The sequence below is a fragment of the Fringilla coelebs genome, assembly GCF_963513975.1.
Source record: "Fringilla coelebs genome assembly, chromosome: 7".
Classification (NCBI taxonomy): domain Eukaryota; kingdom Metazoa; phylum Chordata; class Aves; order Passeriformes; family Fringillidae; genus Fringilla; species Fringilla coelebs.
The window spans coordinates 14,581,529-14,608,114 of NC_140035.1; the positions used below are offsets into that span (position 1 = coordinate 14,581,529).

A 26,586-nucleotide genomic window follows, 5' to 3' on the forward strand; every position below is an offset into this window, starting at 1 on the left:
GCTAGGTACTTTGCCCTGGTAAACTGGTTGAATGTGTGTGCTGAGCCCCACTGCCACATTCATGCAAAGAAAATTCTAAAAAAAAGATTAACAATTGTAGCTCTGCTTGCAGGAAGCTGTAAAGTTAAGCTGTCAACTTTCACCAGTCACCTGGCAAGGCAGATTGTTCTAGTATCAAAAGCTCCCCTAAAGCATTGCTACCATTTTACCCCATGCCCTGTACCTCCCTGAGCACCCTTGTGGAGCTGGCTGAGCCCCCCAAGGGACACAACACAGGTGGCCCTGGGATGCTCGGGGCTGGAGCAGCTCACTGGCAGGCCCTGGCACACAGATGCTCCACGAGGGTCAGGCACAAGCTAACTGAATGCATAACTTTATTAAATAAATGCTTTGTCATGAGAAAAGACAAAGATCAAAGAGTAACATAAATTATAAGTTGAATAAATAGTATACAGCAATCTTCACTTTTTAATAAAATGTGAGATTTTTTTTTAAGTACAAAATGCTAAACAGAGCATTAAGCTCTTCTTCCATTGTCAGTTTTTCACAAACTGCTTTTTTTTTTTCCCACCAGTAAGATTATGAGTATTTCTTGTTTACTGGAAAAAAAAAAACAAACAAAACAACAAAACCAAAACGAAACAACAGAGCTACCGTATGTATGTAAAGCTATAAAAAGCTACCGTAAAATGTGTAGTGAGTATTGCTTAAAGATAAAAACCAGGCAGGAAACTCGGAATCTGGTGTGTTTTAACTGTGTTACAACGGTGGGTAACGTGCATGGTGACGTCTGTCCCGGTGGCAGTGGCGGTGGCTGGTGGGGCTGGGGAGGGGGCCACAGCTGGCAGGGCTCCTAGCCAGGGCCAGGACAGCGGTCTGGAAGTGAGGTGAACTGACAGTTCTTTAAATATACAATGCTCCATTTGGGGGGAAAAAAAATCAACAATGACAACAAAACAAAACAAAAAAAAAGAAAACTAAACCAACAGCAAAGAATTTTCATGGGAAAGGCGGAGAAAAGGGGAAGGGGGGAGAGAGCGGAGAAATAGTGCAAAATGCTCTTGTACTAGTGGTTTTCAAAGTCCACTGCAGTACAGACAAGGGGTAGCCCAGCCACTGAGCGCTGCTCCCTGGGCAGATGTGGTGGAAGGGCTGTCCTGAGCCATCCTTGTCCTCTCCTTCCCAGCTCGCATCCTAGGTACCAACGTGGGCTCAGCACAAATACCGTAGCCAGAGACCCCTGAGCCTCATGACACCCCAATGCACAAATTGCCAGCATCTCCTGGTGTGCCTCAACCCTCCCCAGCTCCCAAATCTGCCCCTTCTGGTTCTCTCATCCTAAATGCAGAGGGGTGCTGCTGGGTGCTGAGAATGGGAGCACCTCGTCAGTGCCACCCCAGAGGGTGACCAAGCCCTCCTGGAGTCACTCTCAATCCCAGCCCAACCCAGGCTCCAACCCCGGTCCTAAGTATTAGTGCAGCCTGTAAACAGCCTCGTCCTGCTGGGGGGATCCTTAAGGGAGTGGGCAGCTGGGGGGGTCACTTGGTGCCCCATCCTGGGAGCCGAGGTGATCTGGGGGGTAAGGGTGGTGCACCCCAAATGTCCATCATCCTTTCCCCCAGGTTTGTGGGGACAGGACAGGCAATGCCATCCCAGAATGGGGTGTGCAGGGGTGAGGGAGGCTGTGTGGGATGGATTTTGGTACTCTGGGCTCCCAGGGCCACGTAGACTTGCTTGGTAGGGAGAGGATGGAGCATCGCCCTGTGTCCCTTCCCAGTATCTGTGGTGGCTGCTTTGTGACACCACCGTGGGGCCCTGTGAGCTAACCCTCACCCTGCAAAAGCATCCTTACCAAAAGGCAAGGTCCATGGGGGTCTGATGCCCTTCCCATTGCACCCCGGGGGCATGTCTCCTTTCTCTGCAGCCAAAGGCTTTCAAGTTTTGGGAAATTAAACAAAAAAACAAACAAACCAAAAAAAAAAAAGCAAGAAAGAGGAAGAGAGAAGGAAGGAAGGGTCCTGGGAAAGGTGGTACTGGCCTATGACAGTCAGGAGGTTTTGCACAGGGATCAGCAAACAGACAGTGTCAACAATGGTGTCCAGTGGCCCTTGGGGTTAGCACAAGCTTCTCCTCCTCCTGCTGTCTTCACCCCATTCTTCACTCCACTTGCACCCCAGCGTTAATCCACCACTCTGGTTAAACCAACCCTGCTCCATCAGCGCTGCAGAGCCTGAAGAGGTCCCTCTCTCAGCCCCCACCATGCTCCCCTCCAACAACACGGAATTACCCCACTCCAACAGGCTTTTTTGGGGGCACATCTACACTGGTAGCACACTTCCTTCTTTTCAACATGGGAAGGTGCTTTGTCCCCAGGACAAAATATGTTCTGCTGCATCTCTGTGGAAGTCCATCGGCAAAACTTGCTCCTGCTGTCATTTGGAGGGAAAATAACCACAGGTGTCCAGTCCTGCCCTCCATCAGTGTAACGTCCTGGTGGGGAGCCCACGGGATGCTTAGGGGAGTAATGTCATCTCATGAGAGGCTACGAGGGCTCCCAACCTGTGATGGCAAGAAGCCTTCACTAGAACCCCCTTGTCCCATCCCCACTGGTGGGGCCCCAGTGGTGCTGTGGACCTCCATTTTTTTCTGCCCAGGTCCAGGAAGCTGAAAGGGATATGGGAGTTCAGGAACCTTCCACCTGAGATCAGCTGTGTCCTTTGGCCAGTGCTGGCTGCCACCTCCAGCCGTGGCAGAGGGATGTGGTTCCCAGCGGGTGTGTTTCCCCACCACAGCACCCAGACCCCACAGCTCCCTTTCCTTTCTCTCCTTCCATTCACTGCAGGATCTCCTCCCAGCACCAACATCGTGGAGACCCTTGTCAGGGATAAGCAAGAGGCGAGAGTCCCAAAATCAAATGCAAACGTTAAAAACAAGAAATGAGTTAGGAAAGCAGCTGAGGGCTGTCCCAGCATGCCCAAGGCAGTGGGTCTCCATGGTGCAGTGGCTGCTGTCACTCAACAAGGAGCTGGGCCCCAGGTTAAAGGCAAGGGCCCATCACAGGATCTTACTGCAGGGTCGTGGGAATCAGCCGTGGCAACATGAGCAGTATCCTCAATGCAAAAGGATGCCATTTTCCTACCCATGGGGAAAGCTATAAACCAGCCTTAACAAAAAACCAAGATGAAACAAAGTGGAGGTTTGGGGGTTTTTTCCCCCTGGAGCAAACCACATTTTCAGCTGTATTAAAAAAAAAAAAAAAAAATCTCCATAGTTGGTCGTCTTCGTGGTGGCAAAGGGTGGTGAAGAGTTTTGGCCCTGATTCCCCTGTCCCCATGTAGGGATACTTCAGTCTGAACAGTGATGCAGTCCTCAGTGTTGATGAGGCCCTGATTCCACAGGCACCGATGCTCCTCCATAATTCTGCTTCTGTGCTTAATCCAGCAGGTCATTTTTTGTTTTTGGGAGGGGCAGCATATCCCCCAATTGCATATTACATTGAAACCTCCAGATTTCAAGGTGAAGCGTTGCAAGGAGGGAAAGCCACATCAATGCACACACAAGTGCATGCAGGTGACGAACACTTTCACACCTGGATGGACAAAGGTCAGTCCTGCTTGTCCAATAAAATTTCTGACCTTCCAATCAAGATGAACTGGACAGGGGAGACTGTATTTCCTTTTGTGATAATTTTAAGTCCACAGATACTTTCTGGGGGTATTTGTGCTGTTGCAGGATCTGTGTTTCCCTCCCTAGCTTATCTCCAGACACAAAGTGAACAGTCCCACGTCTCCTCCCTTGCTGAAATCTGCCTGGATTGGGTGCAGTCATTTGAGATGGAAATCAACTCAAGTGAGTCCCAGCAACATGGGGAGGACACTCTGGAGGACTGCAAGGGGAATGCCGGCGGCCACAAGATTTTCTCTTAAGACCCTTCAGAAATCAACTAGCTAACACGAAAAAAATATAAAAATAAAAATGAACCTGCCCAAAACCCGTACTGGAGAATCAGCAACTTGGAGAGCTTCCTACATCAGGGTGACCTCTGCTTGTGGCAGAGGGGTGCAGGCAGTGTTGGGGAGAGGTGCAGGATGGCAGAGTGGCCATGGCTGGTTTGTCTCTGGCTCTATCCTTTCCTTGCTGAGTCCTTGTTGTCAAAAGGCTGTTGTAGATTCCGAGTCCTCAGTTTCTTCAGGGTTTATTTTTCTCTCTTCTCTTTTTTTCCTTTTCTTTCATTTCTCTTTTCTCTTTTCTTCTCTTTTTTAATTTTCTTTTTTCTTTTCTCTCTTTTTACTTTTCCTTTCCTTACTTCTCTCCTTTCTTTCTTTCTTTCCTTTCTTTCCCTTTCTGTTTTTTTCATTTTTCTTCCTTTCTCTTTTTTCTTTTCCTTTCTTTTTTCGTCTTACATGAGATGAAAGGAATCGGAGTCCCGGGGCGTGGGGAGGTGCGGAGGGGAGGGTGGAAGGGAGTCTGGATAGATAGTGATGGGGTGGAGGGAGGGGATGTGGCTTCACTCCACATTGCTGCTGTCGAACGCGTGGCACTGCAGGTCTCCGCTCAGGAAGTCAGTCCCCGGCAGCTTCATGCCATACTTGTCCACACACCAACACAACCCACGCTTCCGGCCCCGGGAGGGCTTGCACTGGGGAGACACCCAAGGGCAGAGATCAGAAGCAAGCCACCAGACACTGTGTGGCTCCCTCCCTGGGGATCAGGCCTCGGCCCTTTCACACCACCGAGGCAATCCCCATGGTAAGATCTGGCTCCTGCTCTCTGCTTTCAGCACATCCCTGTCCCTGCTGCTACCCCAGCCCAGGGTTCCCTGACTTTTCCCCCTCCCTCACCAGCTCCTTCAGGATGCTTGCTTCAGGCCAGATGGCACTTGGAGCCGTCAGCAAGGCCACCCACCACCAAATGTGCCTGGAGATACTTGCAGCACCACCCAGACTAACCCAGCAAAGGAAAAACCTCCATCCTTCCCACCCAGGGCACTGGCAGAGAAAATCTTTCCTGGATGGGGAACATCTTACCTGCTTCCTCTTGTAGAAGCCCTTGCGGTCACAGTTGGGGAGGTGGACAGCGCGGGGGACCATCCGCTGGCTACTCTTCAGCTCCTGCAGGGACGCCTCCATGTGCCTGCGGCACGGGCCCTGCACGCAGGAAGATCAAATGTGAGAAGGGGAGCACCTCCCAGAACCTTCCAGCTGAAAAACCCCCTGGTCGCCCCCCGTAGTACCCATTTCCCAGGGGTAAAAGCCCTCCTTCCCATGGGAGCCTCATGGAGGGAAGGCGAAGGCACCCACCAGCTCAAACTCCTGCCGGAGCTCGGGGATGACCACGCGAGGGTGAGCCGTGTTCTCAGCCATGCCCACGAACTTTGCCAGGGTCAGCTTCTTCCGGCGGTCCTTCTTCAGGGCTTCAGCCTTGAGCTCAGACAGGCGCCCGTGCTTGGGCCGGTAGGCCTTGGGCGGGTAGGTCTCCTCTGTCATCTCTGACGTGGTCGGCTCCTCATGCTCCCGGGACTCCCGTTCTGCAAAGGATGGGGTACCAAACTGTCATGTCTCCGTGAGATGAGTGGGGCTCGCTTTTGCACAGAGACCCTCCTGCCCAGCCCCATGGAGGGCTTTGGACCAGGCAGGATAAAAACAAATAACCAAAGGAATCCCTTTCCCAGCTGCTGCCTACAGCCCTGGCTTTATCAAGGACTTCACAAATTTTTTGTGTGACCTCTGAGCTCGGGACAGGAAGGTGTCTAGAGAGCATGGAGGAGTCAGAGGTGTAGGATGTATTTCTACATATGAGGGCCATCATTGTTTTTTTGTGGAAAAAGACCAGTGTGAGGGTCATCCTACCTCCAGGGCCAGGTGACACATAAATGAGGCAGAGAAGCCCCTGTTTATCCATGCTGACAGGATTAAGTGACGAGTTCATACTTCACCCTGCCTAAAGAAGGCAAGAGCACAAGCCAGGAATGCTTGAAGATGAGACAATTCCAAAGCCAAGGTCAATCACACAGCACAGCCACCACGTGGCTGGGCAGACATTTCAGCAGTGATACCAAAGATGTGGCTGACAAGTGTTAGGATCTCCAGGGTCCTCAGCTTGCAGCCCCACTCATGGGATCAAACCAGCTCCCATCTGCTGGTGCACACCCAGAAGCCAGCAAAGCCAAGGGTAACACTGTCAAGTAATGCTGCCTGACTGCCACTGATGGTACTGACAGCAGCATGTTTAGGTTCTGTCCATGGCACCCATTGTCCTGTAGACCCCCCAGCACAACCTCTGCTGGCAGAATGCAGTCAGGAGCCCTGAGCAGTTATATATAGGAGCAAGCTGGTGACAGTCTAAACTTAGATGACTTGTGACATTTAGTACAACCACCAGAGTGAAAAAGGGTTATTTCTTGACTAAATTTGAATGCAGTTTAAAGGTCCTGAGGTTCCTGGTCTCCTGACCCATGGATCCCCAGCTGTCTGGTGTTGATGACAAGTCTGTGCTGGGACCAGCAAGTGACCATGAGGAAACTCATTGCAGCAGAAGTATCAGAGTAGCTGAAATCTGTCCCTGAACAGCATCCCTTGAAGTTTCTATGCCAGTGAACCCAGATCATCCCCTCCTACAGGAGGGAAAAAGGCTCAGGATTAAAATAAAAGCAGATATACGCCCCCAACAAGGCAAGCAGGATTTTTTTCTGCAGACTGACTGCTTCCTGGAGCCCAGATGCAGCACCAGGAGGGAGAAAGGTGAAGAGGATGCCACTGCTGCTCAGGGATGCCTGAGGATGCCCAGTGGGGGGGACAGACGAGATCCTTAATGACAGATGGCAGTGCCAGACTGTCACACACACCTCAGCTGGGGGGTTTGGAGGTGACTGAGTGTCACTGGGTCACTGGGTGCCCAAGCCAACTACAGGTACAAGTCTCCTATCCCTCCTTGCCAAGGGGACCTTGCACTCTCCCAGCAAAAAATTGAAAGTTTCTCATGGCCACTTATTTATTAAAGTGGCCCTTTGTTTTTTCTGTTTCCACAAGAACAGCACTGGATGAGCATCCCCAACTCTACACCCTCCTAACTGCCAAGAGCAACATAAACAATCCCTTGTACCAGCCCCAGGACTCATGTGGCTCTCCAGGACAGGATAATTTTGCCATTTTACCCCATGATGCTTATATGCTTGGGTTTTTATTCCTTGCTGCAGGACTCAACTGCCTGCACAGATCAGGGCTCCTCTCCTCTAAGAGGATGACAGACAGGGGATAGAGAAGAAACTGAGTAAACTGGAAATTACTCCCCAGAGAATGAAACAATACAAGGTGCAGCTGAAGTACATCCTTTGCCTCAACAGATATTGTGGCAACTCAAGGTCTGAAGGAAGAACAGAGGCATCTGCAGTGACTAAGCCCTTCTTATAGCAGTAAAACACGCAGTGTTCTGTCCCAGGAATCCCCTCTGGCACCCACGTCCAGGGCTGGAGAAGGTGCTGCCAGGGTACCTCCCTGGGCTGCCCTACAGCAACAAAGGGAAGTTTCACACTGGTGCTGGCAAGCCCCCTGTAACCCAGGAGGGGCACAACTCATTACCTCCACAGTAACAAATAAATGAGGCACAGCTGCTCAATCCTAACAAATAAAAACAAGTAACAAATAAAGGATACAAGGCAGTGAGGATTCAGTCAGAAAAACAGAACAGGGTGTCCAGTCCCCAGAACTCAGCATGCAATGGGTGTCTGCAGCAGCTCAGACTGCTCACATGGTCAGCAGCTTTACCCTCTAGCAAGCACCTTATCCCTCCTCTCCCTGCCAGCAAGCCAGAGTGAGCTGGAGACTAATGTGGAGCCCTTCCTGCAAGGATAGATGGCAGCCACAGGAGCCCTGTGCTCTTGCAGATAACTGATGTGCACTAAAAGCTGCCCAGATCCCAACCCAAGTCTGGTGCTTTCTGCAGGGCTGAAAAAGCACCTGGAACTCACCCCGTTTGCTCTCCCTGGTATGCATGTGTTCCCCCTGAAGGGGGAATATTTGCTTGGGATGTCATGCAACAAGGGTTAGAAGTGATGTGGCTCCTTCATCTGTGACTCAGCAGTGGTGTCTAGTTTGGGTCTTTATATCCCAGTGATAACTCTATGGATGCCTTGAAGGGATCCCTTTCCTCCATCGTCTTATGTTTTTTATAGCCTAATTTCCTTCAACAACAAGGCTGATGCAACCCCTTCTTCTAACAAGCCAATTTGGGCAGAGGTCTTTAACAGAAACACCTGACAAGCTCTGGGCAGCTGGTAAGGGGCCTTCCCAGTGCCAAGATGAGAGAGAAAAGCAGAAGTGAGGCATGCAGCACCCATGCAGCCCCTCCCTTCTCTTCCCGGCTGGCCCATCCACCTTAACCTGCAGCTGCCCACTGCTGCCAGACCAGACACTCACATCAGCATCCCCAGAGCTCCTGCACTCACCTGCCCATCCTCACCCACCAGCTCATTCATTACCCTCTGTCTGCCCCCAGGCTGGCTCACGGTAGGCAGCATTTGGCACCGCTCTGCCTCCATGCCTGAGGAGATGCTGGCAGGAGCAACGCCCAGTTTTGCCAAATGAGCCCTACTTGTGTGGAAGATTCAGGAAGGAGATCAGGCTGGAGTTCCTCCTCCCTGTCAGGTTGTGGCCTGCCACACAGCCCCTTCCCACCTCCTCCCATCTGCCTGCCGGCCTGGTGGCCACCTGCAGAGGCACAGCTGCCTGTCTGGGGACACAAGCCATGGGCAAAACACGCTGCATCTGTGTGGGCTTAGGGCATGGGCAGGAAGGCTCTACTCACTGTGTCCCCAGAATAGGGACAGTGGGAAACAGAAGGTGGGTGGCTTACACAGCTCCATTCCTTCTCCCCACAACTCAGGAGGGGATCACATCCCACCAGAGGTCCCAAGCTTACTGTCACAGAAAAATGACACGAAAGAATGACATTGCTAGCCAAGCTGAGGATGCCTGGCTAGCTTGGAGGTGACACATGGGCAGGAAGGCCACCTCAAAGGGATGTCAACCCTACAGCCAAGGCAGGAGACTGAACTCAACTCAGAGCCACTCCATGGAGTCATGTCTGGTCTGATCCTCTGTTGCCCAGGGAAAGAGGGGCAAACATCTGGAAAGGCTCTTGAGGCAGGCCAGGCCAAAAGGACTGTGCTGTTGATGAGCCCTGGGACACAGAAAATACCCACAGCAGATCATGGGATGTCCTATGCCCTGGGCTGAGGCACAGTGTCTTTTCCCCACTCCAGGCTAGCCAGTGGAAACTCCCTAACAGGAACCATTTCCAACTATTCCCTGCAGAAGGGAAGGGGAGTAGCAAAATACCAGGCACTGTTTCTGGGAAGCCACAAATTGCTCCTGTCTGGCTGCCTGCTGTCCTTAAGAGATACCACCCAGAGCAGACTACACATCATTCTGCCTTGCATCAAAACCCAGCCTGGTGCTCCTGGGCTTCAGATGCTTTGGAGCCTTGTGACCCATAAGGCGGTGGGTGCACTCACATGGGGGAGCGGAGTGTGTGGGAACACTGCATCCCTGCCTGCTGACATTACAGAGTGGAACACAAACTTTTTCCAAATGGCTGGGAGGCTCAAATTTTTGTAACACATTTTCATTGGTTTCTGGCAGAAAGGATCTATTGACTGCTGCTCCTAATGAACCGTGCTCGTTACAGCCACAGCCCACTGCTACGGGACTTGCTGTCCTGTTCAACACCACCCCCAAAAGCCACATGCACCAAGAAGTACATGCACAACCACAGCACAACCCTGCTAAACAGCCCTCTTGATTATTATCACGATCATTATTATTTACAGCATAGGCACTAACAAAATACACCACTTAAGCAGAAAGGTGTTGGAGAAAGACTCAATGGGGATCTCGGTTAAACCTCTAGCACAAGAATAACACAAATGCCACTTGTGGAGACTTTGAGAATTTGTCCAGTCCTTCCTCTGCCCCAAACTCAGCCATCTCTGTTCAGAGGTTCTCATTGCATATGGGGCTTATACAGGAATTCTGTTCTTAGGATCCTGGCTGGAAAAAACCCTGAGTATTTTCCCCAGCTGCCCTTCCCATTTGTTGCTCACTCCGCAGGAGGGGACATGCTTGACCTACATCAAAACTTCCTAGTACTGGCAGGCAAATTTGTCCCTGACCTGGACTTGCACCTGTGGCCATGATGGGAAAATAAAAATTCCTCCTTCCTGGTCAGCACACAGAGACAGCCACTGTGTTTGCATTCTCAAGATGCAGGCAGGGAAGGGATAATGCAGGCAGGGAAGAGATGCAAAGAGAGGAGAGTCATCTCATCTTGCACCCTTTGGCAGCTGGAGAGTACAACTGAGCAAAAGCATTCCTGAGCTCCCCAGAGGCCAACACTCAGCCCAGGCAGAAGCCCAGGAGGTTTCACCCGCCTAATGAAGAACAGCTCACTTACATTCCTGTCCCAGGCACAGCCCCCAGCGTGGTGGTGACGGCCCCCAGCCCTGCTGGGGTGGTCAGTGGAGCGGCCCAGGCGCTGTGCCTGTGCTGGGGTCACTGCTGAGACCACCGCCCCGGTGAGGTCAGGCAGTGAGCTCAGGCGGCCGCCCAGCCCGAGGCCATCTGGCACCCACTGGAGGCGGAGCAGCCAGGGCTGAGCATGGAGGCTCCAGCCAGTTCCTCCACTAGCCCAGGGTGTTGTCTGCTGGAGAGCCAGCTGCAATGTGCCTTGGACTTTGAACGAACTTTTGTGCTTTGGTGGGGTCTTGGCATCAAGCCGGTGCAGTCTGTCTGGCAGGGAATGGTGAGGGAGCACGCTGGTAATGCTTGCAGGTGATGAGAGGCTCAACTGAGACACCGCACACCAAGAAGGACAGAATAACAGCAGCCCTGCTGGGACTGCCACCCCACCTCTCACAAGTCTCAGCAATGTGCAACAGACACTTAAATCTATGTCACATAACGCCCAAATGCTAACACTGAGGTGTTCTGAATGGCCAAACTCCATGTGTAAGTCATTGCAGAGATGCTGCACCCTCCAAATTGTGACCAGCCCCATCATCTGGCTTGGGTTATGATTTTAGGGTGGAACTAAAGTCCAGTCTCCTCTCCTGTGACTCCAGTGATCACACTTAGGCCTCCAAAGGTCTGAAGTTAAGAAAGGTAACTCCCATCACCTCTTCAGTCTTGGTCCCCTTGAAGCCTGTGATGTAGTTCCCATGGGCCATGCTGTTTTACAGACACAGGAGCAGTAGTAAGAAAACACAGACCCTATTTCATTCCCTGGGAATTAGGAACTTCAATAGCTGCCAAAAGCAGCAAAACACTTTTGTGATTTGCAGAGTGTGGAAGGAAGTCTTTAGCTGTCAAAGCACTGTGAAGTGCTCCCAGAAACGCCCACTCTGCCCCACCACACCCAGTCACCTACCAAAGACAGATGATCAGAATCCAATCAGTCCATGGCTCAAAAGCCACGCAAGCTTTTGGAAGAGGAGCTCCAGGGTATTCCAGTATCCTATACCCCTGTGACAACATGGTGGAAGTTGATGAGACCTCACTCCCTTGCTCCACTCAGACACCTTTTAAGGGAAGGATATGGATCAGTAAGGCCAAGCTCAGAGAAGAGATGGAAAAGCATTCAGAGAGTTGGCTTGGAAGGCTAGGACTTATCTCCATTTCCTTAAGCCAAGAGCCAGGAGGATGCTTGGGAACAGCTCAAGAATACCTGAAGAACCTCAGAGAATAAGCACTGATGGTAGAGGGATGTGCTATTCCATGGCATTTTTTTTTTTTTTTTTAAAGTAATTGTTTGGGCTTTGCTGAACTAGCCTGGAAGACCAGCTCTTTCTCAGGTGATTAATGTCTCCTCAGCAGAAACCTGTGGATACAGATTCTGCAGTATCAGCCAGGGCTCACCTGCAGAGCGTGAATATCAGGTGCTTGGGCTGCCCCCAGGTTCACACAGGATTCATGGGAAAGGAAGATCATCATCCTGATGACCTCTGTGTCCTCATACAGATCTGGATGGGGGAGAAATGCAGCTCAGCATGTGGGAAAGGAGATCTCAAGGGAACCAACTCATGTTTTGGTCTGCTCTGGAAGCGCAGGAGCTATCTGTAGGAGTGGATCTCTGGGTCAGCATGACTTCGCGGTGCCAGCAAATGCCACGGAGGTGGGAGAGGTACAGCTATGGGAACTGGAAGCTTAAGGAAGGATCTGTGTTGCTATGTGCACATGGTACTTTCCTGAGTTGCCCTTCTTTACTGCAGTCACAAAATAAAACTCTCTGAGACTAGCTCTGTAGAGCAAGGAGAAAAGCAGGCAGATGTGGGAGTTTGCAATGCACATACAAGACACACCAAGACCCGGTGACAGTCTGAGTCAACAGGCAGCATAGCCAGAGACTCTGGGTTCTCATGCCAATGTCCAACAGAGAGCCCAAAAGATCTAACCAATAAAAGAATTGGGAAACTTTCCAGAGTTTCACCCTCCAGTAAGATGATGAACAAACATCCATTTCAATTAAATGATGCTGATGTGCACCATCTTGCAAAATTGCAGACACTCTGTTGCTAGATAGCTGCTTATATCAGCCTGACATTTCCTGAACAAAGTTATCATCTTCCAGAGAACTGAACTGGCAAGTGGAGGGGAAGGAAGTATTGCAGGATTAGATTTATATCAAGAAGCTCCTGTTGCTGATGCACTGATGATAGGAAGATAAAACGTATTTCCTTCACATCATCTGGAGACTGCAGATGTTCACCATTCCATATGTTGAAACTGCAGAAGAAGCTGAGAGCTGAATTATGACCCACAGAAATCTAAATAAATCATCTTTCAATATCAGAGTGACCAAGACATATTCTTCCATCCTGGAAAGGATGAAGTAATTCAGACTTTCTTAGTCTTGCATCTTTTCCAATAAATCCACCGGAGCAGCAGATTTCATTGGTTGCAATAAAGAAGGCAAAACCCATACCAAGCTGCCAAGAAACTAAGAGCAGGAAAGATTAAAAAAGAAAAACTCAGAGGAGACTGCATGACAGTCTCTGCCTAACTAAGGGTGAGGAAAATCTGGTTTAGCTTCTGCAAGGCATCACTGAATTGTTTACCAGCAGTTTTTCCATGGGGCTTATTTGTGACAAAAAGATGAGAACACACGTGCTTTAAGGTTTTCTGAATGAAAACAAAAGGTTGTTTGATCATCTGACCACCTGAGATGACTTGGGAAAAAATCTTCCTGTGGCCAGAGAAATGAAGGAGGTGTGATGTGTCCACTAACTGTCATTACTGCATGAAAAAGAAGCAGGCAGGGGAACTTTTTGGATGAAGGTAGCTCAACATCAGCAGTGGATGAAGTGTAATGAGGGAGATGGAATAAGTAATTTGCCCTCCTGGACTCCATGGGGCTTATCTTTAAAACTCAGGTGAAGAGCGGTGCCAATACACATGAGACATCAAGAAATCTGGACTTAAAAGCAGGTGCTGCCAGGATGCTTGCCCCTTGCTCACCACAAAGAGACAGGAAAAGGAGCGTGGAGATGCACCCGTGTGAGGTGTTGGACAAGAACTGTTACAACACCAAAAGTACTTCAGGTGTGCAGCTGTGATTTCAAGTTCCAGTCTAGCCTGGATTAACTTCTAGGCCTTCAGCCTCACTGTCACAGTTTTGCCTTAAACCAGATGGAAAAGCTGTGTGAGATCATCCATTGCTCATCTCTGTGTTAGCACCAGATGACACATCATCACATGTACTGTCCATCCTGACTGTTAGCACCTCTGAGGGATCAAATTTCCAACCTCTGCCCTCAGGACTCCTTCTCTCAGAAAGCCTTTGCCTGCAGTAGGCCTGGGTGTTCTTTAATCTCTCAGTCCACCTAAGCAGGACCACAAAAAAGTACCAGAAGCTTGACATTCACACTCAGACAATACTGATAAGGAGAAATTTGCCCAAGCTTGATCCTAATGGGTGACTCTTGCCTCTCAGTGATTTTCCACCCTGTACCACTGCATACATTGGCAATTTCTTTTGGTCCAACACGATGCAAAGATGCTTTTGAATGTTTAAAAAAATCCTCATGGGTCTCTTTATGGACAAAAGGGTATAGACCTCCATTCTGGGGTCTGAAATTCCATGAAAAACAACTGATCACACCTTGCCACAGATCTAGAGCCTTTCTGGACTGACAAAATCCTTGTTGTACTTTGTTGTTTCTCCTGCAACCTCAAGCCACTGCTGCTTTTACAAAACCAAATAACTGGCCACTGAAATGGTTATGAAATGTAAAATTTTTCCAGTAAAATTTCACCCACATCTACTATTTCATCAGGAAAGAAGGACACACAAGAGCAATGACTGTATGTCACTTTGTATTTAGATAAAATATCTTAAAACATGTAATAATATCTTAAGATAGTAGTTGTGGCAGCAGCATCGTTGACTGCTGGACAGCTATAGGACAGGTATAAGACAATTCTTCTGCAATTCTTCCCTAGTAAAAATTTTCTCTTTTCCAGCATGTTCTTTAAATTAGGAAGTGAAAGCCAGGTTCCATAGTTTTCACTGGCTTATTTAATTACAGATTTTCATCATTAGTCTAACATCATTAGTCTAACACATAACATCTGATTTCTTAAGCATGAATAATAAATGGCTCTGTTGATTTAATTGTCCTCTGATGAATCCCATCTGTATTTGGAAAAATGAAATATTTCTACTGTTTTTCTACAAAAAAGAATTATGAATATTAGCCAACTTTGCCCCCAAAGTTACCTTTAAGAAACATTCCTTCTTCTGTTTAGCTAGGCAATCATTTCCCTAAGTATCTGTCAGGATTAACTTTCTTGCCCTCAAATAGCAACCAGACAAGTCATCTCCATCAACATAACAATTATCTCCATCATCAAGCCAGCTGTGTCCATCCAGCAAGCAAACAAACCAAACTGCAACAACAGCCCTCCAGGCCCAAAGCTGCAAAGAGCTCTCCAGCTCTACCAGAGCAAACAGCCTTTGCTTTGGCCCCACAGTCCTTCGAGGACTGAGGCACCTGGTTCCCACTGAGGGGAGAGGTGCCCAAAAGCCTTTGATTCTTTGGCTCTAGAGGAAAGGTGCTCAGCATCCTGCAGGATCAAGGTCTGCCAGGCTAACAGGGAACAGTGTGCCAGTTTGCTGGGGGAGATATTGACCCCCCATTCCCACATTCTGCATGGAAGAGACAGGACCACCGGGGTGGAGTTACAATGGAAAATGATGGGAATATCAGAGGGGTCTGGAGAATAAGGGCAATAGTGAGAGCAAAACCTTGTGCACTTGCACACAAGAAATGCCCACTGACTTCACAAGGATAAATTTAACATGCCATCTCAAAGTTTAATCTGTTGACCAGAGCCTCTCTCTCAAACTTGTCCTGGAAACATCATAGACAGAAGACTTACCAAAACATGCTGAGAAATGGATTCCTTGAGAGCAAATTTGCTCACAGCAAATCACCAAGAGCCCCAAATTTCTGCAAACACATTATGCTGGCTCCTGCTGAGATTAACTTCAAGCAGTGGATTGACATGAACACTAAGGGGTCCTCTCAGATCACTAGCATCAAAGAGCCACCTCAATAACAACATCTTGCTGAGAGTTGCCTTGGCTACACAGCTGAAGGAACACAGTGTCTTGTGGGGGTTGAGTGGTAAGGGGATGGGGGATGTCACCAGATATGACAGGACCCTTCCAGGATGATCTGAGGCATGAATCATGAACTGTGCCCAGTGTTCTTAAATGGGCAGCCCAGGATCCAGGAGTGCTGGCACAACTGTTACCCCATTCTATGTCCTTGCCAGGTGTATCACCCTGGGGATACCCAGTGTGGAGGCTGATGCTCACTGGACCCAGTGGGCCAGGTCTTAGGGGATTCCAGCATGGGGGGTTAGGTATCCTTCTCCTCACCAGCAGAGCCTCCTCATACTTTTGGCTATTCCAGTCCTGATGGTATACAGAAAGTATCTACTTTTTCCCTGTAAAAACCCTCCTTAAAAACAACTAGGTGGTTATCAGGCTGGCTACCAGTGAGTTCACACAGGCTAAAGATGATCTTTGGATCACCTCTGACCTCTGCATGCATCATGTCTTTGGGTCCTGTAGCTTTCTCTGCTCAGTGCTGGAAGCTCTTTCTCCTGTCCTCAATTGCTGCATTTCAGCAAATGTGCCATCTTTTCCCAATTCAGTTCTTCTTTCACACCCTCCTGAAGGCCAGTTGTTGCTGCCTGGGCATGGAGAAGTTTGCAGGATCCCAGAGACCTCAGTGCCCCTGGCATCATCTCCTTCCACCTATGACAGGCGACCACTGCCCTGGCAGGTGGACTGGCTGTCATTTGCAAGGCACAACTTCACACTTTCACTGGGAAGAATTTGCTTGTTCGACATGGGAAAATTTGCCCTCAAGAAATCTCTCAGTGTATTATCATAGTCTAGCCAGAAAACACAAGCCGCCTCCAAACAGAGGGGGTGAGTTTGGATCCACACAGCTGGCTGAGAGGAGGATAGATTTTGCATCTCTCTCCTTCCTTACCTCCCATTGTTTGATATGCTCACCTGGTGCATCTCATTTCTGAGCCCTCAGTGGGAGGACAGGGTAGGCTGATCTGTATGCCAGTATCTGATCTTCATGGCAAAATACGATGTGCCAGTCATAACCAGAACCCCTGCATCTAAGAGAGGTTTGTGTGTGCTGCCTGGAAACCATTCTGCCTCCAGAGACAAGAATGCTCCGTGTGTGTGCTTGCACACATTAAATGTTTATGCAGGCGTGTGTGGGCGTGTGAACACGGGTACGTGTGTGCATATGCTCACACGCATATCTTCCCTGTGCATATTAATGCTGCTGCTCTGCAGCCCACATCGAGGGGCAGGTGTGCTCCAGCCAAATTCTCTACTTATGTCTGGCCTTGAATTTGCACTACTAAGTGCTTGGGTTTAAAAAAAAAAAAGAAAATAATTAAAAAATAACGGGGGGGGGCAGGATTTGCTGTGCCATGGGCGCTTTTACCTCCCCTCTGAGTGAGCACAGGGAAACGAGCTACAACCGTTCTTAGCAGTTCACCCAGCTGAGAGTAGGACGGCAAGCCCGGAGGGGATGAGGTTCCCGCCACCCTCCCCAGGCTGCTCCCAGGATTTTCAGTTTGCATGAAGAATTTAGGGAAGCGCTGCTGCTGCAGCGGCTCCCGCAACTGCTCCCGCATCGGCGCCTCCCCGGGCCGGCGGCGAGCAGCGCTTCCAGCCGTCGTTAGGAGGAAGCAGAGCACCGCGTTCCGTGTGCGGCAGCGCCGGGTGCCGCCTCTCCTCCTCTTCCGCCCCGACACGTGTGACAAACTAAGCGACAGGAGACTCTGGGGGATGTCTTGAAGCTGGCACAGAAGGTGCCCAGTCTTTCCTGCCCCCTTTTGTCAGGCCCGAGGGGCACCCCGCAGCGAAGCAAACGCTTCCAGTCGCACACGACTGTGCTCAAGTCACTGACGTGCCAAAGCCGCGACGATCATCTGGCCTCAGGATGCTGCTGCTGCTTAAGTATGACACAAGGAGGCACAATGGCCTCCTCCAGCATCCCTCAAGCTTGCAGAGGCTCCTGCTGTTTGAGACCAGCGCCTGCTCTCCGCTGTGTGGTGCAAGCTCTGGAGGGGCTCCCTGCACTGACCTGGAGTGGGTCCAGGGCTGTGTGGAAGCTCGGGGCCAGCTCTATCACTCATGCACGCACGCACGCACAGAGCCACGTCTTTTCTCCCGTGAACTCTGCTGGCACTCGGCAGGAATTTCATTTGGATCAACTACTTAATATTCTCTCTCCTTCCTTAGAAACCAGGCTGCTGAAAAATCCTTCCAGCCAAGGCCCCTCCTTTCCTGTTTGAACCACCCCATCCCTTCCTCCCCCGTACACACACACACACCGCAGAAACCCAGCTCTCTTGCTGGCACCTGATGGATTTCACTCTTATTTTTTTTTTAAATATATTGTTATTGAAACTCCAGATCAAAAGAAAAATGGAGATTTTCCTGTTTTGTGTCTGAGTTTTTGCAGGCCTGTTGATACTAGCTTTCGCCTTGACAGCTCGGAGCTGCTTTGCACAATGGACCTGCGGCTCACACCAGCCGGGTCCCTCCCGCAGGGACATGTGCACAAGCCAGCGCATCCCGAGCACCCTGCTCCCATGACCCCTGCCCTCACCCCGAGCTCGGCATGGAGCTGCCCACTGCCTCACCACATCCCCTTTGCTCACCCCTGAAGCCCTGCATCCCCAAATGCAGAGCAGGCGAGTACGGGAAGGGGGAATGGGCTGGGGGAAAATATGTTGGGGAGCAACAAAGGACAGCATCAAACACAAGCTGCAGGAAATCTCTGCTCAGCAGCACTTCTCCTCCTCCACCTTTCAGCTGACGCTGCAAAGATGATTTTCTTAGGGCTAATTCTGCAAACCCTCCCCTTTCCCCTCCTGGTTATCGTTGGCTCACGGTTTCATAAGGAAACTTGCCAAGTCTTGCTCGCTTTCTAGAAAGAGGGCAGGAATGAGAGAGAAGGAAATATTTGACAACCTTTGTTTTTCCATGAGCATTTTTAGGGCAGCAGGCTCCAATCTGTGCCCTCCGCTCCCTGGTGCTCAGCCTGACCTTGCTGTCTCAGCAGGAGGAAGTCTGCCAGGAGCACAGGGGAGAAAAATGGAACGACATGGTATATTTCAAAGGAAACCTAAACAAAACAGAGAAAACCCAGAATCCTGCAGCCTGTGCCATAAATGAAGCTCATTCATGTTTTTTTAACCAGGAACAGTCAATTGCAGACGTGATGTTTGGTTTTCTGTAAAGGACAGTGTCTGACTGTTGTGGGAGGAAGGACTACAGGGACCATCCTGTCAGTACCTACATATCCATCTACTTAAAACAAGTCCTACTAAGGCTCTTTAATCCCACGCTTGCTTTCCTTTCAGACCTCTGAACAAACCAGGAGGACATTCAGCTCATTACCTCTAGCATTCCTCAGTACCACTGCCCAGCATACATATGAAGAAACTGAGGCATGCTACCTGCAAGCATCTTGTCCCCAGGCAAGACATCTGCTCTACAGGAGAGCTAAGCCTGGCCTCCCAGGCTCTGGCTCTTGCAGTGCTGCTCAATGCATTTCTACCTTGTCCATAAGGAGGAAAGCATCTGCAATTTTAAACTTGGCCAGCACGAGGGCAGAAATAGATAGAAATGCAGTTTGATCTAGTCCTCACCACTGTCACATAGTTTATTTTGCAGAGTGCTGATTTTTTCTCAGCGGTTCGCAGCTCAGAACCAATTTTGGTCATTGATAGATGGGAGGGCCAGGCCAGCTTCCCCAGTGCACAGTCCCTGTGCTGCTGGCCAAACTGGCAGAGGCCAGAAAGTTCAAGTCAAACTTAATTTCTTTTCTTGCCCTGTTGCTTAGAAACATGCCTATGAAAATATACTTTGTTCTCACACACTACCAGTTGAATGCCAAGTGACTTTTTTTTCCCCTCTCCCATCCTCAGGAATTCCTGATTTATTTTTTATTTCTATTTGCAATTGCATAAATCTCAAGAGGAGCCTGTTGGTCTCCTGTGGCTTCTTGCAGCAGCCTTTCCAATCCAGGCTCATCTGCTGTCTGTGAACAAAACCTGTTGAAAAGAGGCCCCTGCGGCACTTGGGGAGTCCAAACTGGAAGCGCAGGTAGTGCCACGGGGTTGGTTTGCACGACAAACCTGCCACCGCTTTCCTGTCCCTCTCCTTGTTCATTCAATGGGTGTTGAATCCCAAGACAATCAAAAACAGCGGAATTACAAGGGCCCTGGCTGAAGTTTTCACACAAAGCACCTGCTAAAGGACCAGTTTCCTTGGGAAGCGCGAGGCAGGTGAAACGGAAGGATATTCATGCCGGGAGCCAAGTGCCAAAGCTTTTCCAGGTGTTTGTATGGGGCACCCTCAGCACAGGCACAGGGAATGGGCCCTGCTCTCCTGCTGGGTTTTAGCTGCATGGCTTTGCCTTCCCGACCACACTGCCTGCCCCTGGCCACGCACGCACACGTGCAGAGTAAATAAACACCAGGATGACGCACTCCGGGATACTTGGCCTATCTCTGCTGACAGTGGTTACTGCCCAGCTTCCCGGGCTCCCCAGCAGGAACGTGGCTCCTGGCCTCACCCTCTGCTCCCTGTGCAGGTCAGCTCCCATCTCTCATATCTTACAGCTGCCCTTCAAAAAACCAAGCTCAGCTTTGCTGTTTCTAGCTGATTAAAGGGAGTTTGGACATCTGATGTCATTCAAGGGAGGGGGGAAGTTTTTACACCCAGAATTTGGTTTTGCTCTGAAGGATGGTGCGTAGCAACGCAACCACTGCCTGCAAGCAGCAAAGGGGAAAAATAATAAAAGCATCACAATTTATTAGGTGCTAGAAAGGAGAAACGGATTCCCGTTGCATGGGTATAAGGAGACGCTTGCTAACAAGGAGAAATGACTGTTTCATGGACCAAAAAATGTGAGGGTTTCTGGTTTGTTTTTTTTTTTTTTTGCCAAGTGGTCTCCCGGCCATGCAGACATGCTCCCTACCTCCCTTCACACCGTGGCAGAAGTATAGATGTATTTGGAGGAATACAGGGAATCTGTCCTCATGTGAGCTACAGAATCCAGAAATGGGAGTCAAATGAGTGTCAAAATGAAGGAGCACTTTCTTTCATGCTTTTGTCATGTGCAAGGTACAAACATTTCAGAAGCTTGGCCTTGCACTGGTGCTGCCATGCTCGCCTTCATGCTTGCTTTTAACCTGTTCTTGCCCCTTATTAGCCACACCACCGTTATTTTTTGCAAACGCGTATCTTGTCCCTAATGCACCTGCTCTCTTATCTCCCTGAGCTAAAGCCCATCGCCCAACAAAGATGTCCAGCAGCTGGCAGACAGAAAGAGCAGGCTGTAGTGATTCCAAGGAGGAAGTGTGAGGCAGAGCACAAACCTGGGGGTGGCTGAGGACTTTGGGAATGGGCTGCTGGTTGAAAGGAGATGCCCTGCTCTCCTCTGTACTTTAATCTGCAGAGATCAGCTCGGGCCCCAGAGCAAGGTGGAGGATATGGTGATAGAAAGTTGTCAGGGAGAGGGTTTAAAACAGGGATGCAGGAAAGATGTAAAGGATGCAATGGGGGAAGGACTGGGATGCAGTTGTGACTAAAAGGGTGCATCTGGGAAGTGGGGAAAGAAAGCCCTTCCACTGGAGATGGGAAAATCAAGAGGCGATGATGGAAGGCAGGGTGGGGGCTGTGAGATGATGCAACAGGAGGTTTGACCAGAGCACAGATGGAAAGAAGGATGGGAAAAGTGGCAGGGGGCATGGAAGAACAGCTAGGGGGATGGAAAAGTACCCACAGAGATGGAAAAGCAACTGTGGGTGTGGGTGGAAGAACATCGAGAAAGATGTGAAAGTAGCTGGAAAGGTGGAAGCAATAGGGGGGGTGAAAGAGCAGCGGGAGAAGTGTTGGTGGTGGAGAAGCAGACAGAAATGATGGAAAAGCAACCGGGGGCTTGGAAAAGTTGCTCGTGGAGGGGGTGGGGAGGAGATAGAATGGGGAAATAGCTAGAAAGATGGAACAGCAGCCAGGGTGTGTAATTGTGTGAGAGAAAGAGAAAAGTCAGGCAGAAAGGCAGAAAAGTAGCCACAAAGATGGAAAAGCAGCTGGTGGTGGTGCAGGGGAATGGAGGAGCCGGGAAGGCGAAAAAGCACACGGCGGGGGAGGGGGGGAGGGGGAATGGAAAACCGGGCGGAAAGATGGAAAAGTAGCCGGGAAGGCGGCAAAGTAAGTGGGAGCATGGAAAAGCACCTGGGAAGATGGAAAAGCAGCCGGCGGGATGGGAAAGCAGCGGCGGGGGCAGGGAAGGGCAGCCAGTGGGAGGGAGCAGAAAAGCGAGCGGAAAGATGGAAAGGGAGCCGGAAAGACGGAAAAGCAAGCGGAGGGTCATGGAAGAGCACCCGGAACGAGGGAAAACGCAGCCGGGAGCTGGCGCTGGGGTGGAAAAAGCAGGCGGAAAGATGGAAAAGGAGCCGGCAAAGCGGATAAGCATCCGGGAGAGCTGCGGATGGAGGATCGGGGTCACTCACCGGCCTTGGCTTGCTCGCGGTAGCTCTTCTCGCTGAGGCAGACGGCCGTGCCGTGGAGCAGGGCGTGCAGCGGCTTCTCCTCGCCCTGGCGCGGGAGGCAGCGCAGCCCGCGGGCGCAGCGCTCTGTGTAGACGCCGCAGGGCTGCCCGGCGGGCAGGGCGCAGGTGAGGCAGCAGCCGCAGCCCGGCTCCTTCACCAGCTCGCAGCCCAGCGGCGACGGCGGGCAGAGCGACAGCGCCTTGGCGTCGCAGGGCTCGCACTGCACGAAGGAGCCCAGGCACCGCGACAGCCCCGGGCAGGCGCCCAGCAGCACCAGGAGCCGCAGCAGCATCGCGGCGGGGATGCTGCGGGACGGGGCGTGGGGGGCTGCCGGGAGCGGGCGGCGCTGGCTTTCCGCTTGCCCCTTCGGGGGCCAAAAAAAAAAAACAAAAAAGGAAAAAATTGAAAGAAAAAATTAAAGAATTTTAAAAAATTAAATTCAAAAAGGAAAGCGTAGCCCCTGCTTGCAGGCGCCCCACTCTGGGGGTTATTCTCGGGGTGCGAGACCCTCCTGCTTTTCTTTTGGCGCTGGGAGAGGGGGGACGTCTAGATTTCCTTTTTTTGTCTTTTTTTTTCTCCCCCCCGTTTCTCCTTTCAGCTTTTTCTCGCCTCGAAAGGGGGAATTCGCACCGCGATCCGCGGGAGCGCAAAAAAAGAGGGAGGGAAGGAGGGGGGAAAAGGAGAGAAGCCTGCAGGGGTAGCACAGCCTACAGGTTGCAGGGGGAGGCGTGGGGGAGCAGGGGTGTTTGGGGAGGTGGGACGGCGATTTCACACACTCGCTCACTCACGCGCGCACACACACACACACACACTCTTCCCAAAGGGCTGGGAGGAGGCAGGTTGGGAAGGGAGCAAAGTTCCTTGAAAACCAGTGTCCTGCTAATAATGCATCAAAGCAGTCAGGAGAAAAAAGAAAAAAAAAAAAGAAAACGCAGGAGAAGGAAGAGGGGATGCAAAGCTCCCCTCCCCTCCTCTTCTTCTGCAGGAGGAAAAGTCTATCCCGACGCAGCGAGCTGCTGGGAAGCTTGGTATGAAGCAAAGTTGTGTTTCGATCGGCTCAGTTCAACTCTCCCGCTTTCCTCTTCCAAGATTTGCAAAGAAAAAAAAAAGACCAAAAGAGTAAAAAAAAAAAAAAAAGTTTTCTGCAAAGTTGGAGTGTTTTGTTGCAAAGTCGGCAGAGGAGCGGTAAAAAATCAGGGGGAAAGGAAAAAAGAGGAAAAAAAAATCCACTTTGTAGATCTCCCAACACTTTTCCCCTGGAGAAGTTTCTAAAGAGACTGAATACTGCAGAACAGGCTGTCTTTTAAATAGACTGCCTCTGGCTGCCTGCCAGCCCCTCGCTGCAATTTGAGATCCCAATGACACCTCAGCTTGACTAGGTGCCAGCAGCGAGGGCCCTATCAGTGCGCGCTCGGGCCGTGGGGGTGGGGTGCGCAGCTCCTGACTTCTGGGCTTCAAACCCCGGGCAGTGATCAAGGATAATATTATGAGGAGAGACAAGGGGAGGAGGAGGGGGAAGGGGAAGCCGAGGACTGGAAGGGGGGGGGTGGGTGGGGGGAAAGTTCAGATCTTCACGGTTTAAGAAAAAAAAAAAAAAAAAAGCAAAGTGGTTGCCGTTGGGTTGCAGGGCAGCCTGGGCTGCGGGGAGTCTGGATGGGAGAGGTCAGGGCTGTGAGTTTGGGGAGGAAATGGGAGACTGAGTTAGCAGGGCCTGATGTTACGTGCTGTATGCACCCTGTGCTGGTGGGGTGCGGACCCCACCGCGGGCCGGGAGCCCGCGCAGCGCCCGTGCGCTCCAAAGGTGAGCGCAGGAGGAGATGGCTGGGTGCTTGCCAGGGAGCTACTGTCCCCCGCCCGGGCCCAGGAAGGAGCCTTTGTGTGTGCAGGGTGCCCAGCCCTCCTCTCGTGTTCCCTCTGCCCCTGGGCGAGGTTTAAAACCGCAGTGAGGCTTTGCCCTGTGCCGGGGTGCGCCCCTGACACCCCTAAACAGCAAGGGTTAACACGGCCGGACAGTGAGCAGAGGGAGGGCTGGGCTGCTTGTAAGCCCTGTGTTAGATTCCTCTTTGGAAAAGTTCGCTGTTGCTTAGGGCATGCCAGAAAAGAAGGGGAATTTTGCCATATGAAGTCCAATTTGCACGTTTTAGCTCATTCTTCTGCCTCTTGCCCTGCACAAGATGGGGAGGGAGAAGAAAGGGAAAAAAAAAAAAAGGCGCTTTGCAGTGCTCATCCCCTGTCCTGGGCAGCTTGGGGTTTGTTGTCTTTTGTTCCACCGCTGCATTCCTCAGGGTTACAGTTCTCCCGGCCCTGGTCCTTCTCACTTGCCTCCCTCAGTTCTCATTCATCTCTAGGAGCAAGGAAGCTGGAAGCGTAGGAGAGGGAATCTCCAAAAGCGGGGTGTGCAGCCCCCGCAGCTGTGCTCAGGGGTTACACCTGGAGCACGGGGGTGAGCAGAACCAAGGGTGGGAGTCTGCTCAGAAGCTCAAGCACGGGGGTATCTACCAGGGCAGGGGGAAATTCAAAGGGATCAGCTAATTCTGAGTGAGGTTTATGTGCGATTCAAGTCAACCCCCCTTCCACACAGGCACACACTCCTCCAAAGCTTCATATTCCCCAGGTTTCTTTTTAGATCAGTCATCTGTGCAGCTGCATTGCATGGATTTTGCCACTAGAATGCACCCTTATCTATGGTAAGAGGACGGATGGTTGCTTAAAAGCATTAACTCCTTCTTCTCCAAAATTTCCAGCTTAAGCCTTTCTTTGCACCTCTCAGGTGTTCCTTGTTTTACAGCCTTTCTACCCCATGTGGACTCAGTAGTAAAGATCAAATGCCTCCTGTTCTTACCCCTTGCCCTTCAAAAAAGAAAACAACATTGCTAGGCTTGGTTGGGTGGTTTTTTGCTTTTCCTTCTACCAAGAGCTTTTTCCAGAGGTTTTATTACTACCTGAATATCTGCTTAGATCACAGTTAACTGGAAAAAAAAAAAAAAAAAAAAAAAAAGAGGCACCTTTAAGGTAAGAAAAACCCTAGGGGTTTTATCTTGAAGTGCTTTAAAATGGTTTCTCCATTTGACACTTAGGGCTTTTACAGCATATTAATTGCATCCTGCCACTGTTTTTTATGAGAATCTGCCACTGGTCTGAATGGGTGCTTTGCAGAAAATACCACCAGGCAGAAAGTGAGCACTGTTCACCTAGAGATCTGGAAACACTTTGTGAGAGGGCTTAGGGCAGGAGAAAAATGGCTTTCCTCATTCTCTCATCTGCTCTGTAAGAAACAGAGTGCCCTGTATTACCTGGTACAGAGACAGTGAGAGTATCTGAGGGGTGGAGGAGAGGTTTCACTCCCACTCCTACCTGCGAGACACAAAATGGTGAGGCATGTAGAGAACTGCCTCCATCAAGCCCAGCTGCAAGCCCTGGCATGGGAGGCTTGGGCACGGCTGGATTGCCACGGGGCAGAGATCCTGCGAGGGATCCCAGGGGAAGCTGCTCTAACTCAGGGCTGTCCGGGAAATTTCTCTTGGGCCAAACCCAGGTCACATGAAGTTGTCTTGCAGCCACCCTCATTTCACTCCTGTGCTGTCCTGCGAGGACGCTCATCCACAAAAGCTTGCCTGGAAACTGAGTTGTATCCTCAGCCAGGAAATGACAATATTTTAGCCGCGAGAGGTGCCCTCTTGGCAGGTTTCCCCCCACTTTATGAAAGAGGTCTCAGCTATGGGGATCTTAGGGCTGCCACCTGTACTGAACCACCGAGGCCAGCAGCTGGGATGGAGTTGCGGGCGACCCCTGGTCTGTGCTCTCTCCGTGCTTTTCACAAGGTCTGTCTTTATGGCATCTTCTGCTGACACCAAAAAACGCCCACTACCCTGGCAACATAAGACAGCCACGGGACAGCGTGCAGCGTATGGCTGGCCGTGAGCTGTAGGAGAGCCTGCAGCTAACAAAGATCACATTTCTCCTGGCTTGTGCTCTTCAGGGGAGATCACAATCATGTTTTATGTTTATAAGACATGCTCTCTTATTTCGAGGGAGTGAACAGAGAGCGTTCAGAGGAAACCAACATTTCTGTTAGTGTCTTCTAGAGTATTTCATTGCTATAGGCTGTATGTGTTACATATGGCTCTGCTGCAAAAAGAGAAATAATTATTTGGAAAGCAGTTACTGTTCTTAACATATCAGATATGTTACACTTCATTATGATAACCTCAGTAATATGCAAAAGCACTGACTTTCCTGGGTATGATAAAGAGGATGGAACACATACTTTAATCAGTTTGGGCTAATCTGTGTGTTTTGGAAGCACTTAGAACATAAAAAAAAGTTCAGGCTGTCTAGAAAGATTAGGAGCTGAATGACAGATACAAAACTAAGGTACTTTTTTCTTCTCCCTCCAAAACCACTGTCCGATTTTTGTAGATCT

The 26,586-nt window shown here is 50.4% G+C and overlaps 1 protein-coding gene across 1 annotated transcript; it reads right to left on the reverse strand.

The window, feature by feature from the left end:
• Window positions 1–363: 363 nt before the first annotated feature.
• On the reverse strand, window positions 364–23,425 carry IGFBP5 (insulin like growth factor binding protein 5). The gene is made up of 4 exons (XM_084209670.1): window positions 22,125–23,425; window positions 5,301–5,527; window positions 5,028–5,147; window positions 364–4,639 (listed from the first exon to the last, which is right to left on the reverse strand). The coding sequence occupies exons 1-4, from the start codon at window positions 22,453–22,455 to the stop codon at window positions 4,508–4,510; spliced, it is 810 nt and encodes a 269-aa protein (XP_084065796.1). The 5' UTR covers window positions 22,456–23,425; the 3' UTR covers window positions 364–4,507.
• Between the last annotated feature and the right edge of the window lie 3,161 nt (window positions 23,426–26,586).

Coding starts and splice junctions, on each gene's coding strand:
- IGFBP5 (XM_084209670.1), bottom strand. CDS start 22,455: ATGCTGCTGCGGCTCCTGGTGCTGCTGGGCGCCTGCCCGGGGCTGTCG. Junction 5,148..5,300: donor TCCGGCAGGAGTTTGAGCTG/GTGGGTGCCTTC, acceptor TCCTGCGTGCAG/GGCCCGTGCCGCAGGCACAT. Junction 4,640..5,027: donor GCTTCTACAAGAGGAAGCAG/GTAAGATGTTCC, acceptor GTGTCTCCCCAG/TGCAAGCCCTCCCGGGGCCG.